Here is a 19,291-nt window from a genome sequence, read left to right on the forward strand (position 1 = left end):
AATCAGAGCTGACGCAGACACAAGTAGACAGAGCAATTAACAGAGAGATCACCTTGTAGTGTTTTTTCTCATTAGAACTCCCACAATTGTGACACAACACAGAGAAAATGGCATGGATTGGCGGCTGTGTGACCTGGAAACAGGAAGGTGTCCCTTTGGTGAATAGGGACAAGCTAGGTGAATGAAAACATGGACATGGAGGAAATGATCAGCCATAACACTACAAAATGCAGCCACAACATCATTACAAGATAAGGCAAACAAACAACTCTGGGAAGTGTACAATGGGGTATTAACCCTCAATAATATTTATTTATTTCAAGTACTTATATAGCTCCGTCAATTTATGCAGCGCTTTAAATATATATTGTACATTCACATCAGTCCCTAACCCTCAAGGGGCGTACAATCTAAGGTCCCTAACCCTCAAGGGGCGTACAATCTAAGGTCCCTAACCCTCAAGGGGCGTACAATCTAAGGTCCCTAACCCTCAAGGGGCGTACAATCTAAGGTCCCTAACCCTCAAGGGGCGTACAATCTAAGGTCCCTAACCCTCAAGGGGCGTACAATCTAAGGTCCCTAACCCTCAAGGGGGGTACAATCTAAGGTCCCTGACCCTCAAGGGGCGTACAATCTAAGGTCCCTAACCCTCAAGGGGCGTACAATCTAAGGTCCCTAACCCTCAAGGGGCGTACAATCTAAGGTCCCTAACCCTCAAGGGGCGTACAATCTAAGGTCCCTGACCCTCAAGGGGCATACAATCTAAGGTCCCTAACCCTCAAGGGGCGTACAATCTAAGGTCCCTAACCCTCAAGGGGTGTACAATCTAAGGTCCCTAACCCTCAAGGGGGGTACAATCTAAGGTCCCTAACCCTCAAGGGGTGTACAATCTAAGGTCCCTAACTCACATTCATACATACATATACTAGGGCCAGTATAGACAGGATCCAATTCACCTACCAGCATGTCTTTGGAGTGTGGGAGGAAACCAGAGTACCCGGAGGAACCCGTGCAGGCACAGGGAGAACATGCAAACTCCAGGCAGGTGGTGCCATGGTTGGGATTCGAACCAATGACCCGAGTACTGCCAGGTGGAAGTGCTAACCATTTAGCCGCTGTGCTGCTCCAAAATATGTACATGTTTCTCTTTAGATCAAAACCATTTTTTCAGATATTGTTTTCAAGTCATGTTGTGCTAAAACTTGCCTGTTGCTGTCTCCCTCTCCTATCACTTCTCTGAACCTCCAGGCGAGGAGTGTGCACTGAATTACACTTGATCCTCTGATGTCCCATGATCCTCTGCATGTTTCAACACGTGGGTACCCAGTTCACAAAAATCTTCTGCTTGTCCCTTCTCTCTTCTCCCTTCACGTTCCTGCAATAAAGAACTAGCAGAAAAGTGAGAAAGATGTTTTTTTATTTTCAGGAAGACCCTACAAGGCAGTGTAGCCACCAGGGGTGGACTGACCATCTGGGCACTCGGGCACTGCCCGAGGGCCCAGGGTCAGTAGGGGGCCCCATGAGATGCCCCTGGTACCTTTCATAGGTGTGGGCGAGGACACAGGGGCCCCATGATCCCCTATTGCCCAGGGGCCCCATGAGTTGTCAGTCCGTCCCTGGTAGCCACCCTTTAGATGGAAAGGTGGTTTGCAAGATATATAAGTACTTCTGAAGAAAAGTTCTAGAATGTTAAAGAATATGTAAACCCAACATATTGCTTTCAGCCTCTTCCAAACCTCCAAGTTGCTTTTTTTGTTGCTGAGATGCAACTTGCTGTGGAATTCTGCATTTTGGATGAGATCACATTCTATATGGAGAAATAATCAAAACTCTTCTCCCAAGCACCATCCTTATCCATATGTATGGTATAGGAGTTGTCAGAACAGCCAATTTGCAGCATTCACATTTGCCCTCCATTGTCATTAGTTAGTGCAGGAGCTCCGCCCACAATCCAAACACATACAATGCACCATTGTTACCCCTTTTTTAAAATAAACTAGCACATTGAAACTTTGTAAATAAAATAGAGTTTTCCTTTCAATCAAAACTGCTCTTCCTTTGCTCTGTGTTCTGATACAAGTTTCATCAGAAACATGAAAAAATAATGAGTTTTTCTGAGAGCGATCAGGAGTGAAAAAAAGTACACCAAGCCGAGGTTGATGTTTGCACTCGCACTAATTGGCCCCTGAATAGGATCTCTGCAAGGAAGTATCAGTACGATGTTGTAGAGTGCCAGAGAAGATTGCTGCAATGGGAGAAAACGTGTGAAAATGATTGATACTTATCCCCAGGTTTGGGCCGGTGTTGAGGAAATATGTAACTAAGAAGGTGAATCAATGGGGGGAATTAATTTTTTCATGTGAAGTATCATCTGACAAGTACTTGTTACACTCCTTTGGCTTGTTCCTCAACTATGCTTCTACGTCATTCCAGCCTGCAACCACTCGTTATTGACTACTTGCTTGTTTACTGACTATGTTTTTGTTTGATTCTAACCTGTGACTACTTGTTAACAACCTTTGGCTTGTTCCTCAACTATGCTTCTGCTTGATCCCAACCTGCAACCACTTTTTGCCAACCTTTGGCTTGTTCCTCAACTATGCTTCTGTTTGATCCCAACCTGCAACCACTTGTTACCAACCTTTGACTTGTTCACTGGCTATGCTTCTGCTTTATCCCAACCCACAACCATTTGATATCAACCTTTGGCTTGTTCCTGTCTTAGGTTTCTTCTTGATTCCAACCTGTGACCTTTGGCTTGTTTACTGACTACGCTTCTTCTTGATTCCAACCTGCAACGCGTTGTTACCGACCCATGGCTTGTTCCTTGACTAAGCTTCTGCTTGATCCCAACCTGCAACCACTTGTTACTGACCTTTGGCTAGTTTACTGACTACACCTTTGCTTGATTCCAACCTGCAACCACTTTGGCTTTTTTTTTTCGACTACGTTTCTTCTTGATTCCAACCTGCAATGCCTTGTTACCAAAGCTTGGCTTGTTCCTCAACTATGCTTCTGCTTGATCCCAACCTGCAACCACTTACCTTTACTGACCTTTGGCTTGTTCACTGACTACACTTCTTCTTTATTCCAACCTGCAACTACTTGATACCAACCTTTGGCTTGTTCCTCTCTTATGTTTCTTCTTGATTCCAACCTGTGACCACTTGTTACTGACCTTTGGCTTGTTTAATGACTACGCTTCTTCTTGATTCCAACCTGCAATGCTTTGTTACCAACCCATGGCTTGTTCCTTGACTAAACTTCTGCTTGATCCCAACCTACAACCACTTGTTACTGACAATTGGCTAATTTACAGACTGGCTAATTTACTGACTACAACTCTGCTTGATTCCAACCTGCAACCACTTTGTTTTTTTTTTCGACATGCTTCTTCTTGATTCCAACCTGCAATGCCTTGTTACCAAACCTTGGCTTGTTCCTTGACTACGCTTCTGCTTGATACCAACCTGCAACCACTTGTTAATGACCTTTGGCCTTCAGGGTGACCTGCTCATGTACTTATCCAGCTGGTCAGTGGGAGTCTCTTTACTGTTATAGCTACTGGCCTCCAAACCTGACCCCTGACCATGACAATACCATTTCAATGGAAATAGTATCGGGATGCTGTGTGGCTAGCAACAGTGTCCTATGGTGTCCACATGCACATACAACATAATAAAATCAAATATTAAACCTTTAATTTACTCTTTGAATTTCAATATTGTAACTCCGGGAATTCAGCCACATTCTAAAATATGCCAGATTACTATGGGTTAAAAGAGAAGTATGGCTTTAGAAAAAAATTAACACACATACTCACCTAGATGGCTAAAGCACCGATCCCAGCTGCAGCTGTGTCCTGTGGAATCTAAGACTGAGAACTGAGCGATCAAACATCCCTGATCGCTCAGCTCTTGGTCTTCAGCCTACAGAGAGTGATGACTGTCAGTCTCTGCTCTGCCCCTCCAGCGCTCGCTAGAGCACAGGGCTGTAGAGGGGGCGGGAGCAGCTGGCTCAGGCTCTCAGTGGCATGCCGGGATCTTTCCTGAGCCTGGACTGGCTGAGTGATGTCAGCAGAAAGTGGGCTTTAGCCTGCAGTCAGCTGAAAATGGGTCACAGAAGTGCAGAACAAACTGCACTCCTGTAATCCATAGAATTACAGCCAAAATAGCTTAGCCTATACCTCTCCTTTAAGTCCAGAAAGGTGCATGCAACTTTATGGACTTATCTCTACTTAACATCAGTTATTAATACTTTAGGTAACAAGGTTGGGTCCAACATACACAGAGCATTTGGGTCTATAGATGTTGGAGTCCATATGGACATCATTGACCACTGAGAATGAGATGCTGTTGGAAAAAAATCAAAGCAAATAGAACCATGCTTATAGGAAATGGGGATACAATGTATATAAACTATATAGGAGAATAACTGATACAATGTATTGTATATAAACTATATAGGAGAATAACCGATACAATGTATTGTATATAAACTATATAGGAGAATAACCGATACAATGTATTGTATAGAAACTATATAGGAGAATAACTGATACAATGTATTTTATAGAAACTATATAGGAGAATAACCGATACAATGTATTTTATAGAAACTATATAGGAGAATAACTGATACAATGTATTGAATATAAACTATATAGGAGAATAACTGATACAATGTATTGTATAGAAACTATATAGGAGAATAACCGATACAATGTATTGTATAGAAACTATATAGGAGAATAACCGATACAATGTATTGTATAGAAACTATATAGGAGAATAACTGATACAATGTATTGAATATAAACTATATAGGAGAATAACTGATACAATGTATTGTATAGAAACTATATAGGAGAATAACCGATACAATGTATTGTATAGAAACTATATAGGAGAATAACCGATACAATGTATTGTATAGAAACTATATAGGAGAATAACCGATACAATGTATTGAATATAAACTATATAGGAGAATAACTGATACAATGTATTGTATAGAAACTATATAGGAGAATAACTGATACAATGTATTGTATAGAAACTATATAGGAGAATAACTGATACAATGTACTGTATATAAACTATATAGGAGAATAACTGATACAATGTATTGTATAGAAACTATATAGGAGAATAACTGATACAATGTATTGTATAGAAACTATATAGGAGAATAACTGATACAATGTATTGAATATAAACTATATAGGAGAATAACTGATACAATGTACTGTATATAAACTATATAGGAGAATAACTGATACAATGTATTGTATAGAAACTATATAGGAGAATAACTGATACAATGTATTATATATAAACTATATAGGAGATTAACTGATACAATGTATTGTATAAAAACTATATGACCAATAATTTTTGGTTAAAGAACAGGTCCAGGATAGTTGTGAGGAGCCTCACAGTCCTCAGGCACCATAAGCGGTAATAAACCCCATACCAAAAATGTAATATATTGCAGCTTACCAATCACTGGATTAGTTTTCATTTTTTAGGCTTTTCCCCTCTATTTTCACCTAGTGATGTGGCCAGTTACACACCTCCTGTATTAGAGTGCCCCCCAATGTGGATGAAGGAGCAAAGGGGGCACCTTTGGTCATCAACATTGTCCACGTGGTGGGAGGGGAGTGTTGAATGCACTAGCAGATTTTAAATACACTAACAAATGGAAGCCAAACTCCCGCTCACACTTTATAAGCAGTTACAGCACACAGTTTTGTTCCTTTTGGGATAAAGGTTTTAAATAAGTAAATAAAAGCTGATCATTGTAAGCGTCCCTGTCAGTGGTAAATGGTTCGTCTCATCCCTGTAACATCTACAGGTGAACTTGTTCTTTTTTTTTCACCAGGTGAAAAAAGAAGAAAGAAAGTCTAAAAGGAAAGCTAATGTAGCCATCACATCTAAGTCCCCGGTCACACCAGTGCAACTTGTCATGCGACTTGATTGTTTCAAATCGCACGACAAGTCGCACCCTATTGTCTGCAGTGGAAGCGATCAAATCAGTGCGACTCCGACTCCGTCTGACTTTTGAAAGTAGTTCATGCACTACTTTTTGCAAGTTCAGGTTTCATTTGCATAGACATCTGTACATGAATTTGCAGAAATGTCTTCCAAGTCACACCTGAAGTCGCACTGACATGCGACTTTGAAATCGAACTAAGTCTCACGGTTTCCAAGTCAGATTCAGTGTGACGGACTAAGACTAAGAAATGGTAATCTCCAATATAACACATGTTGACTTTTGGGTTTCGTGACACGAAACGCGTAAGGAGGAGCCAATACGCTGTGACGTCAGGCTGCTGGAGCCTTGTGAAAGTCCGGCGGCCATCTTGCTTATGGACGGTCAGTCCGTTTTTACTGCTGTGGAATTTTAACTATTTGGATTGCTATTTCAGGAATAAATACATTTATTATTACCTACTACACTATGGGCACTTTTCTTTGTCTCCCATGTGGAGCGATTGATTTATAGAGCCCACCCGATCCACTACAGTATCCAAAGGAGGGAGTTCCTGTCACACAGGCTGCTACACCGATCCATCCCTTAAAGGGGACCTCTGGCTGACTGGATCCCATACTATCCAGGAGTACCTGACGTACCACACACCACCCAGAGGGAGGATAGTCCTTGACCTGGCTCAATTCATTTCCTTAAAGGGGACCTCTGTTGAGTGATTTAATGCGTAATACCATCACGCATCTGGTGAGTGCGTATTCTTACCCCACTGTTTCAGAGCACCAGCACTGAAGTATCGCTGCAGTTTACAATATATGTGCACAGATTGTCACCTATGGACTATTAATATATTGATTATATTTATTATTATTATTTATACGGACATTATTTATTTTATTATATTTTTAAGCACTGCACTTTTTATTTTTTTATTTTCCAATATAAGAAATGTTGACTTTTGGGTTTCATACCATTAGAAGGTCAGGGCAGAGTGATGGAAAGACGAACTCATCAGTCTGTTGCTTTTGCTTTCATTTTTCAATCACAGGTTGGGGGTGGGAAAAGACATGCACGTGTCTCATGCTAAGCGGATCAGGGCTGTACTGTGTGGCAGAGCTGTGTAAATCTCAGAACTAGATGGACAGAAAAACAAATCCTTTGGCAGGAAAACAGCTCCTGTGTACAGTATGTATTTCATTTGTGTTTTTATGCTTTTGTTCCCAGGAGTTCAGCTTAAAATAAAATGGTTTACAAAGGCAATGCTGACAATCTTCAGTATGGAAAAGTCCAAGTGTGCGTTTTATATATTCATGAATTCAGCTCGTTGATGGTTTTCTTCTAAGTGTTCGTTCTCATATGTAGAAAGCGCTATCGGGGGAAAGAGTGCTGATTGCTCATCTAAACCCAAATTGCGCCTCTATTATCAAATCTTCCTCCAGTGTCTCCTCCACGCTGCGAGTGATCAGAAGCAAATTATCTTCCTTGATAATCTTCTGTTCTTCACATTCCCGTTGCTTGTTCAGGATCACGCTCCCCCCGGGATTAGGCTTTGTTGTGGATGGTGCTACGGCTTATACCGAGCTTCTTATACCGGTCACCGGGCCCACTGGTTATGCTTTAAAGGGCCACTACAGCAAAAAATATATAGGTATTAATACCAGTGTTACAATGTATCATTTCTTTATTTTTTTATTTCACAACATTCCTTTATATATTCACTACATATACATGCAGGCCAAGCTGTCCAGCAAAGGGACGAGTACAGGGGTTGGGGAAACCCATACGATCTCAATGTTGGAGGGGGGATGCTTACATCAGTCAGCTTTTATTTTTATAGTTGTAAGCAATTTTTAAAAAAGAAAAAAAAACTGTTGCTGTAACTGCTTATAACAGTTTAGCTGGGGGTCACCAAACTGACCTGTGGTCCACATCCTGCCTACCACAAGATTTTGTCTGGCCCACAGCTAGGGTCACTGGTGTATCCTCAATGTGCACAGAGGCTGCCTATGGTCTCCACTTCAACTCCCCACCATGTAAGGGGAGGACATTGAGGGGGACTCTGGTGTAGATGGGACTCTGATGGGGACCCTGATGTAAAGGGGGCTCTGATGGTTCTCTGATATAATGGGGCCCTGCTGTATTGTGTACTCTGATATAATGAGAACTCTGATGGGGAATCTGATTTAAGGGGATACTGTAATGGGGGCACAGATGTAATGAGGGACTTTGATGGGGACCTTGATGTAAGGTAGACTCTGATGTAAAGGGGGACTTTGATGAGGACCCTGATGCAAAGGGGACTGTGATAGTTTCCCTGATGTAAAGACTCTGAGGGGGACATTGATGTAAGTGGCACTTTGATGTAAGGGGAGCTCTTATGGAGATCCTGATGCAACAGGGACTCAGATGGGGCCTTATTGTTGGGGGGAGTCCGATGGGGACCCTGATGTAAGGTGAATTCTGATGTAAGGGGGACTCTGATAGTGACCCTGATTTAAGGAAGACTCTGATGGGAATCCTAAAGTAAGGGGGACTTTTATGGAGACCCTGATGTAAGGGGGACTCCAATAGGGACACTAGTGTAAGGTGGACTCTAATGGGGACCCTGATATAAAGGGGGACTCTGATAGGGACCCTGATGTAGGATGGACTCTGATGTAATAAGGACTCTGATTGATGGGGACCCTGATTTAAGGGGATACTGTAATGGGGGCACGGATATAATGAGGGACTTTGATGGGGACCTTGATGTAAGGTAGACTCTGATGTAAAGGGGGACTTTGATGAGGACCGTGATGCAAAGGGGACTGTGATAGTTTCCCTGATGTAAAGACTGTGAGGGGGACCCTGATGTAAGTGGCACTTTGATGTAAGGGGGGCTGTTATGGAGACCCTGATGCAACAGGTACTCAGATAGGGACCTTGATGTAGGGGGGATTCCGATAGGGACCCTGATGTAAGGTGAATTCTGATTTAAGGGGAACTCTGATAGTGACCCTGATTTAAGCAAGACTCTGATGGGAACCCTGAAGTAAGGGGGGCTTTCATGTAAGGGGGGCTCTTATAGAGAGCCTGATGTAGCGGGACTCTGCATGAGGACCCTGATGTAAACCAATACTCTAATTGGCACCCTGATGTAAATGGGGAATCTGACGGGGACTCTGATGCAAAGGGGATACTCCAATGGGGCCCTGATGTAAGGGGGGAATTTGATGGGGACCATGATATAAGGTGGATTCTGATGTAAGGGGATACTGTAATAGGGACCCTGATATAAGGGAGGACTGCGATGAGAACCCTAATGCAATGGGGACATTGATAGTGACCCTGATGTAAGAAAGACTCTGAGAGGGACCTTGATGGGCATTGCGTTTGGCCTGCAAATACAGTGGGGCAAAAAAGTATTTAGTCCGCCACCAATTGTACAAGTTCTCCCACTTACAAAGATGCGAGAGGCCTGTAATTGGCATCATAGGGAGACCTCAACTATGAGAGACAAAATGAGAAAACAAATCCAGACAATCACATTGGCTGATCTGGAAAGAATTTATTTGCAAATTATGGTGGAAAATAAGTATTTGGTGAATATGAAAAGTTCATCTCAATACTTTGTTATATATCCTTTGTTGGCAATGACAGAGGTCAGACGTTTCCTGGAAGTCTTCACAAGGTTGGCACACACTGTTGCTGGTATGTTGGCCCATCCTCCATGCAGATCTCCTCCTCCATGCAGATCTCCTCTAGAGCAGTGATGTTTTGGGGCTGTCGCTGGGCAACACGGACTTTCAACTCCCTCCAAAGGTTTTCTATGGGGTTGAGATCTGGAGACTGGCTAGGCCACTCCAGGACCTTGAAATGCTTCTTACGAAGCCACTCCTTCGTTGCCCGGGCGGTATGTTTGGGATCATTGTCATGTTGGAAGACCCAGCCACGTTTCATCTTCAATGCCCTTGCTGATGGAAGGAGGTTTGCACTCAAAATCTCACGATACATGGCCCCATTCATTCTGTCCTGTACATGGATCAGTCGTCCTGGTCCCTTTGCAGAGAAACAGCCCCAAAGCATGATGTTGCCACCCCCATGCTTCACAGTAGGTATGGCGTTCTTTGGATGCAACTCAGCATTCTCTCTCCTCCAAACACGTCGAGTTGTGTTTCTACCAAACAGTTCTATTTTGGTTTCATCTGACCATATGACATTCTCCCAATCCTCTTCTGGAACATCCAAATGCTCTCTAGCAAACTTCAGACGGGCCCCGGACATGTACTGGCTTAAGCAGGGGGACACGTCTGGCACTGCAGGATCTGAGTCCCTGGCGGCGTAGTGTGTTACTGATGGTAGCCTTTGTTACGTTGGTCCAAGCTCTCTGCAGGTCCTTCACTAGGTCCCCCCGTGTGGTCCTGGGATTTTTCCTCACCGTTCTTGTGATCATTTTGACCCCATGGGGTGAGATCTTGCGTGGAGCCCCAGATGGAGGGAGATTATCAGTGGTCTTGTATGTCTTCCATTTTCTAATTATTGCTCCCACAGTTGATTTTTTCACACCAAGCTGCTTGCCTATTGCAGATTCAGTCTTCCCAGCCTGGTGCAGGTCTACAATTTGGTTTCTGGTGTCCTTCAACAGCTCTTTGGTCTTCCCCATAGTGGAGTTTGGAGTGTGACTGTTTGAGGTTGTGGACAGGTGTCTTTTATACTGAGAACAAGTTCAAACAGGTGCCATTGATACAGGTAATGAGTGCAGGACAGAGGAGCCTCTTAAAGAAGAAGGTACAGGTCTGTGAGAGCCAGAAATCTTGCTTGTTTGTAGGTGACCAAATACTTATTTTCCACCATGATGTGCAAATAAATTCTTTCCAGATCAGCCAATGTGATTGTCTAAATTTGTTTTCTCATTTTGTCTCTCATAGTTGAGGTCTCCCTATGATGCCAATTACAGGCCTCTCTCATCTTTGTAAGTGGGAGAACTTGTACAATTGGTGGTGACTAAATACTTTTTTGCCCCACTGTATTTGTGAAAAATACAATGCAGCTCTTGTACTGAAATGTTTGGAGAATCCTGCTCTAAGATACAAGCACCGTGCCTTACAAGAGCATCTCTTTACAGTAGGAATGCTTTAAATTATTACCATGTTTTTCAAGTCAAAACTTTTTGGTGTTTTTGGAGCAGAGCAGTGTTTCTAAGCTAGGGTACCATCTGGGTTCTCCGGATGTGCTGCAAGCACAAGACCCAGTTTACCATGGATCAACCTTATGAGTTGCTCTGGTCCAGCTGGTCAGCCACCAGCACCATAACAACCTATGACGCTCATCCTAGGGCCAGGACGCTATTCATTACTATGGTGATGATGGCTGACTCACGCACACCATGGAAACACATGACTCTGAGCCAGGGCACGAAGCATGCAGGACCCCCCCCCCCCCTCTTCCCAACATTCAGGAGAAAACAGAAGTCCACATCCAGGTCCCCTCCACCTCCTCCCTCTGCCACACTGCTGGAACCATAAGGTAGGGCTCTGATATGAAGAGGGAACTGTGTGATGGATGTCTGATGTGATGGATGACCTCTGATGTAAAGGGTCAACCTCTGATGTGATGGGAGGTCCTCTGATGTGATGGGGGGACCTCTGATGTGATGAGAGGACGTCTGATGTAATGGGTGAACCTCTGATGTGATGGAGGAACCTCTGATGTGATGGGAGGTCCTCTGATGTGATGGGAGGACCTCTGGTGTGATGGGGGAACCTCTGATGTGACGGAGGACCTCTGATGTGGTGAGTAACCTCTGATGTGATGGGGGAATCTCTTATGTGAAGGAGGACCTCTGATGTGATGGGGAAACCTTTGATGTGATGGAGGAACCTCTGATGTGATAGATTAACCTCTGATGTGGTGAGGAAAACTCTGATGTGACGGAGGACTTCTGATGTGATGAGGGAACCTTTGTTGTGATGGAGGAACCTCTGATGTGATAGATTAACCTCTGATATGTTGGGGGAACCTCTGATGTGATGGAGGAACCTCTGATGTGATAGATCAACCTTTGATGTGATGGGGGGACCTCTGATGTCATGGAGGGCCTCTGATGTGATCGGGGGAACCTCCAATGTGATGGAGGAATCTCTGATGTGATAGATAAGCCTCCGATGTGATGGGTGAACCTCTGATGTGATGGGTGAACCTCTGATGTGATGGGTGAACCTCTGATCTAAAGGGGGACCTCTGGTGTATTGGAAGAACCTCTGATCTGATTGAGCACCTCTTAAGTGATGGGTTGAACCTCTGATGTGATGGGGGAATCTCTGATGTGATGGGGGGACCTCTGCTGTGATAGGGGGACCTCTGATGTGGTGGGTGAACCTCTGATGTAAAGGGGAACCTGTGGTGTATTGGAGGAACCTCTGATCTGATTAAGCACCTCTTATGTGATGGGTTGAACCTCTGATGTGATGGGGGGATCTCTGATGTGATGGGGGAACCTCTGGTGTGATGGGAAGACCTCTGATGTGATGGCTGAATCTTTGATGTGATGGGGGACATCTGATGTGATGGGTGAACCTCTGATCTGATGTGTTGGGGTAACCTCTGATCTGATTGAGCACCTCTGGTGTGCTAAGAGAACCTCTGATGCAGTGGCAGCCTCTGATGTGTTTGAGGAACCTCTGCTGTGATGGAGGACCTCTGATGTGAACTTACCTTTATCTAGGTGGATGTGCTCAGGTTTCCCATTGATGAGTAACATTTATGTTCTTTACGTTGTAGACTGAGGTGCCTCAGGATTTTGCATTCTTTTGACTGATAGAAGGTTGAGAAGATTTCTTGCAGTTCCTTTTCTGGTGAAAACCCCAACATGTTAAGATGTTCCCTCACCAGGACATATAGAGAAGAAGGTGAATCTGCCTAGCGGAGACACAGTCAGCAATGAAACCTCAACAGGAGTTATAAGTCCTCACTAAAATTTTTGCTTTGCGCGCACTTTAAAACTTTGCAATCAGAATGTACAATGTTGCCTGCCGTCAGTGCGTTTCATAAAGAATGAAGTTCTGATTGCGCCCCCTGCAGTGTATTTGGGGCATTCTTGGCTCCTTGCCCCCTTTTGGTGGCGTTTTATAAAGCAAGCATCACCCATGCATCCAGTTTCTGTGCAGCAGACACCAGGGGACGGGGCAGAACGCTCTATTCCCGATGTCGCTACATTTTTCATCCCACAGCTTGGAACTCAACAAGCACAAAAGTGAAAAGCGTTCGGCTCCTAATTACTCCAGGAAAAGCAGCTCGCCCGTGATGCCGCAGAGCGAACGTGAGCCCTTGGGGAGCGTAGTTGGGCATATATTATGGAACGTATACCCAGCAGAGCGCTCTATATTTAATCTGCCTGTCTCTATGGGCCCTTCAGTGTAGCAATGTTGAGAATGTAGCCGTAGATGTAAACTCACTAAAATCTCATACAAGCTGCATCATGTTAATGCCATTTTAAACCTTTTCGCTGCCGGAGCCATTTTGTTTTTTGGTGTTTTTTTTTTTCTTTTTTTTTTCTTTACGCACACTTCTTATCTACTAAGGTATATTTATAAACGTCCTGGTCAGGGGCAGACTGACAACTCATGGGGCCCCCGGGCAATAGGGAATCATAGGGGCCCCTGTGTCCTTGCCCAAACTCAAAAAAGCCTATGAAAAAGGTACCAGGGGCATCTCATGGGGCCCCCTACTGACCCTGGGCCCTCGGGCAGTGCCCGAGTTTCCAAATGGTCAGTCCGCCCCTGGTCCTGGTATACAAGGAGTTAAAACAAGCTGCTGATGATTTTTTACAAACAAAAGCTGGTTAAAGCAATCTGGGCAACTTTAGATCCTGAGGCTCCAAAGGTGCTGCCCCCACCCCCTCCACCGGCACCCCGGGCTCTCCTGATTCTCTGGTAAAAGATTGTAACTTGGAGAGTAGGAGGAGATTGGAGAACATCGGTTCTCCAATACCTCCTGCAAATAATGAACCCAAAAGTGTGCATGTATTATGTCACTTCTGGGGTCACAGCTGTTATTCCCCAGCTACTGTAGCCAAGGATGCAGTTAATCAAGCACGTTTTGTGCTTGATAAGCTGCAGTGGATGGCAGGGCAGACACTGGGGGTCTAATAGACCCCTGATGTCCTCATAAAGGACCTGTCACCCACCCATGCTCTCGCATAAGGGGGTTTGATAGCTCCCTTGTTATAGTAATAAAGGTAACCAGGGCTGTGGATAAGGGGGTACCACCAGTCCTCCTGTATGGGGCCCAGACCAGCACGGGGGCCCATGCAGCTGGGTGAATCAGATGTGGGCAGGGGGGGTGATTGGCACGACAGGGGGCAATTACTGGAACCGATCCCCTGTATGGCTCTCTCTGCAGCAGCTGAAAGCCGGCTTCTTCTTTCCCTCCTGCTGGCTTTCAGCTGCTGCAGAGAGAGCCATACAGGGGATCGGTTCCAGTAACTACTTCCCTTTCACGCCTTTTCACCCTCCCTGTGCACCATACTTTTTTCTATGTTTCTCAGGCCCCCTCTGTGCCCCCACCACCGCAGTGCTGTCAGCTATCCTCCCCTCCGTCCTACCAGCAGCTTCAAACACACAATAGAATCCTTCAGGATGGAGAGCGGCGGAAGGGTCCGGTAAATATGTCACATATATGAGTTTTAATCTTTCCACTTTCCACATTCTATCCAAAATTGAAAAAAAAAATTTAAAAAAGGTTTGGCTGTACATACACTTTAAATCTGTGGCTTTTATTAGAAAAATCCCTGGCGAACCAGCCATGAAGATTTGTGTTCAGGAACTTCCTGGTAAAGGGTGACAACACTCTGCCTTGTCTCCAAATTGTGCTCCTGTGTTGTCAGCCTGTCACATGGGCTTCCAATGGAGACTACAAGTGGCTGTCTCAACACCTGTTGCACAGGCATGGGTCACGGCTGAACTACTGGAGATCATGTAGACATGAAGACATTATAGAGAGGCTGCTGATCATCAGTAATGAGATGTAACAGAGGATGAAAAAAAAGGTGAAACCAAGGATTTTATTCTAAAAAAATAAAATGGTAGTTGTCAATGTCACATTAACAAACATTTTAGTTCACATCTACTTTAAAAGTAAATTTCAGAGGATAATTTAGTAATTAGGTTGTTAATAATGGTATTAGGAAATACAAGATCATACCAGGAACCCATTTGTTATTGTTATCTTTAAGAGACTGGCCCTCTCTGCCTGCTTCAATGCGGGCCCCACGTCCCCTCCTCTCCCAGCACCCCTGTGCCCTCTGAAAATTTCACAGTCAATCCCAGCTATGGTATTGACTTCTTACAGCTCCGTAAAAAGAAACATTTCAGATTTGGTTTTACATCACTGTTCCCTAGCAGCTGTCCAAGCTCTAGGAAAGCAGTGGGAGGTCTATGAACTGGCTAAGTCCCATAGTATCTGTTCTTATCAGTGTCCAGTAGGGGCGCCCTTTGGGAGGAATGGCTGGCTGTATAGTGTTCCTGCTTTTATGATGGGAGATCTGAAGGCTAGTACTGGCTGGAACAGAAACCAGGGCATCCATGAGATGTGAAGCACTCAACTAATTCACCAGGAAGACTGGAGGGGCCCAGTGCCTCCTGATTTTAATGGGTCTATCTGGCCATGGGCTGGGAAGACAGCCTGTGGCACCCCCTGGGAGTTGGTCGTCTCAGGAGTACTCTTAGTATCACGTGGATGTGGAACCCCACAGTGAGAATGAGCACAAGGCCACAGCACTAAAGCTTTTTCGGCACCGCGCCTCTTTGGGGCAGTTTTTGTTACCAGTCTCCGGGGCCTAGCCTGTACACTAGCACAGGCACTTATTTATTGGATTTATTTTGTCTTCATGTTTGTCACTTTGCACTTTTGTCTGTGTCTCTTTTTCTCACTAGGATGGAGGGTGTGGGTCTTCTGGCCTATCCTGAAGTCTAGAGGAAGATGTGTAGCTTCCCATTTCCTTCCCTAAACTGGGGGGGTTCTCTTCAGGGGAGCCCCATACCTAGTATTCGTTGGTCCTTTCCTTACTCGTTGGTCGGCTTTGGCTTACCATAAGGAGAGGGGTCTGCCAGGCATTTTGGCTAGGAGGACCAAGTTGAGGGTTGTCCTTGTCAGGAACCTTTCGCCCCAGGGGGTAAAGGTAGAGTAGAAGGTTACAAAAAAAATGGTAGGAGGTGGTGATTTAGGGTCAGGGATAACATGAAACTCTATATTTTACAGTAGGTCTGTGAAGAGTCCCTGTCAGGAATGGACTTGCCAATAGTGGTGGGACTCACCTGCCTTGTGGGCTGCAGTACCAGGGCTGGCCAGCGGGTGCTCTCAACAACCAGAGGTTCACTTCGGCAAATAGCCATCACCTGGGGCTGATAGCAGGTGGTGTATTTAAGGGATGGCCAGACCTGCAGTCGGTGCCTTGGTGTGTGTTTTGCCATGGGCCCCTGTACTTTGTAACCTGCATTCCTGTTGCTGTTTCTGCCTGACTTGTTGCCGACCCTGCCTAATCCTGACCTCTGCTGACTTCTCCTGTTTGATCCCTGGCTTGTGACCCTGACCATTCTCTCCACCTGCTCCTCCTGTACCTACCTGCCCGATAGTTATCGACCTGGCCTGCCTGACTACATTGTGCTCTATATGTGTATGTACCTGTGTATCTATATCAGTTTAGGTTTGGGTTTGTTTCACCTTGTTGTATGTATTTGTGTTAGCTTGGGGTTTGGTGCACTGCGTTTATGTTTGTATTGTTAGTCTTAATAAATTGTCTTATTTACACCATACCTGAAGCCTGCGTTTCCCTGTGTCAGTCCACACATCTCTGGTCACACCCGCATCCCTGACAGTCTCATTTATGGTCATGGTATAGCTGGTAATATTTAGATACATCCATCTTGACTTGTTTTATGATGTTAAAGACATATCAGCACTCAATCAAGAGTGTTCCTCAGTTCAAATAAGTGTCAGGAAAATGTCTCAGCATTTATAACCACACAGATAACCTTAATCCAATTATCATGGTGCCATGAGAGGTGTCAAAGCAGAAGTTGATTGTCCCAGACATGACTGGAGGAGGCAAAAGTTGTGAAACCACTCTGTTCTAATTACATAATCCACTCCCCAGTGCAGTGGAGTATGGGGTAGGTGTTAATTATTCGAGTCACATGGCCCAAGGTGTGAATTCTTCTCAGTTTGCAGTGGTTAAGGTGTAAAAAAAACTATGGGTGACAATCCGGCATAGTGGGGAGTGTAAGGACCGGTACATTGAAAAAGAAATATACAACTGAAACTTGATTCAATATGCTCCCTCTCCCTTACCGTCCAGAAAACCCAATATATTCAATAGAATCTGTGGTTACTATTTGTGTTTATTGTGTGAGTGAGTGTGCAATATTATTCTGAATTTCATGTGTAGCGATCGCTTGCTAGGGAGCTGCTTTAATAATCGGGTTCCCACCTTTAAGCCATCATGGCTATGACTAAGGCTTATTGCCGAAACGCGTAAACTATTTTATCTGTACATCTTACTCGCTTAATAAAGTTAATCAATTGGGAAGAAGAGTAGCCGGCTCTACTAATCGTTATCTTCAAGTTGGTCTTCTTCTGGGTTTGGAGTCTTTGGTTGTCTTAATTGGCTAGGTTGGGATGGTGTAACGGGAGCTACTCTGTCCCAGAACAGAATCATGAAGGGTATGGCCATACTCACATGTGATACTGAGCCTCCATGATTAAAAGAACTGAAATCCAGACATGTCTGGAAGAGGGAAACGCTGTGAAACCACTCTGTTCTAATTACATAATCCACTCCCCAGTGCAGTGGAGTATGGGGTAGGTGTTAATTCTTCGAGTCACATGGCCCAAGGTGTGAATTCTTCTCAGTTTGCAGTGGTTAAGGTGTAAAAAAAACTATGGGTGACAATCTGGCATAGTGGGGAGTGTAAGGACCGATACATTTAAAAAGAAATATACAATTAAAATTGGATTCAAAATACTCCCTCTCCTTTACCGTCCAGAAAACTCAATATATTCGATAGAATCTGTGGTTACTATTTGTGTTTATTGTGTGAGTGAGTGTGCAATATTATTCTAAATTTCATGTGTAGCGATCGCTTGCTAGGGAGCTGCTTTAAATAATCGGGTTCCCACCTTTAAGCCATCATGGCTATGACTAAGGATTATTGCCGAAACGCGTAAACTATTTTATCTGCACATCTTACTCGTTTAATAATCAACTGGGAAGACGAGTAGCCGGCTCTACTAATCGTTATCTTCAAGTTGGTTTTCTGGGTTTGGAGTCTTTGGCTGTCTTAATTGGCTACGTTGGGATGGTGTAACAGGAGTTACTCTGTCCCAGCACAGAGTCATGAAGGGTATGGCCATACCCACATGTGATGCTGAGCCTCCATGATTAAAAGAACTGAAATCCAATGAATGAAAGGACTGGGGCAGTAAGGCTGAGGAAGGGTAAGATGGGCACCTTCCAGCCAAGAAATAAGGTGGGCTTCATCTGACTTGCTGCAGCTTCTAGTGCACATTGTGAGAAGCTCAGAGTGTGCACAGTGCCATGAGAGGTGTCAAGGCAGACTTTGGTTGTCCCAGACATGACTGGAAGAGGGAAAAGTTGTGAAACCACCCTGTTCTAATTACATAATCCACTCCCCAGTGCAGTGGAGTATGGGGTAGGTGTTAATTCTTTGAGTCACATGGCCCAAGGTGTGAATTCTTCTCAGTTTGCAGTGGTTAAGGTGTAAAAAAAACTATGGGTGACAATCCGGCATAGTGGGGAGTGTAAGGACCGATACATTTAAAAAGAAATATACAATTAAAATTGGATTCAAAATACTCCCTCTCCTTTACCGTCCAGAAAACTCAATATATTCGATAGAATCTGTGGTTACTATTTGTGTTTATTGTGTGAGTGAGTGTGCAATATTATTCTAAATTTCATGTGTAGCGATCGCTTGCTAGGGAGCTGCTTTAAATAATCGGGTTCCCACCTTTAAGCCATCATGGCTATGACTAAGGATTATTGCCGAAACGCGTAAACTATTTTATCTGTACATCTTACTCGTTTAATAATCAATTGGGAAGACGAGTAGCCGGCTCTACTAATCGTTATCTTCAAGTTGGTCTTCTTCTGGGTTTGGAGTCTTTGGCTGTCTTAATTGGCTAGGTTGGGATGGTGTAACAGGAGTTACTCTGTCCCAGCACAGAATCATGAAGGGTATGGCCATACCCACATGTGATGCTGCGCCTCCATAATTAAAAGAACTGAAATCCAATGAATGAAAGG

At 44.3% G+C, this 19,291-nt stretch overlaps 1 protein-coding gene across 1 annotated transcript in view; it reads left to right on the forward strand.

The window, feature by feature from the left end:
* Positions 1-13,173: 13,173 nt before the first annotated feature.
* The window catches only part of LOC149436394 (potassium channel subfamily K member 13-like), a 29,240-nt gene continuing 23,122 nt past the window's right edge, over positions 13,174-19,291 (forward strand). The window contains exon 1 of the mRNA XM_089661662.1: positions 13,174-13,288. Within this exon, the coding sequence (XP_089517788.1) occupies positions 13,174-13,288 (115 nt within the window). The remainder of the gene's footprint in view (positions 13,289-19,291) is intronic.

The sequence above is a fragment of the Staurois parvus genome, unplaced genomic scaffold, assembly GCF_062004578.1.
Source record: "Staurois parvus isolate SC_StPar_1 unplaced genomic scaffold, SC_StPar_1.0 ptg001362l, whole genome shotgun sequence".
Lineage (NCBI taxonomy): Eukaryota > Metazoa > Chordata > Amphibia > Anura > Ranidae > Staurois > Staurois parvus.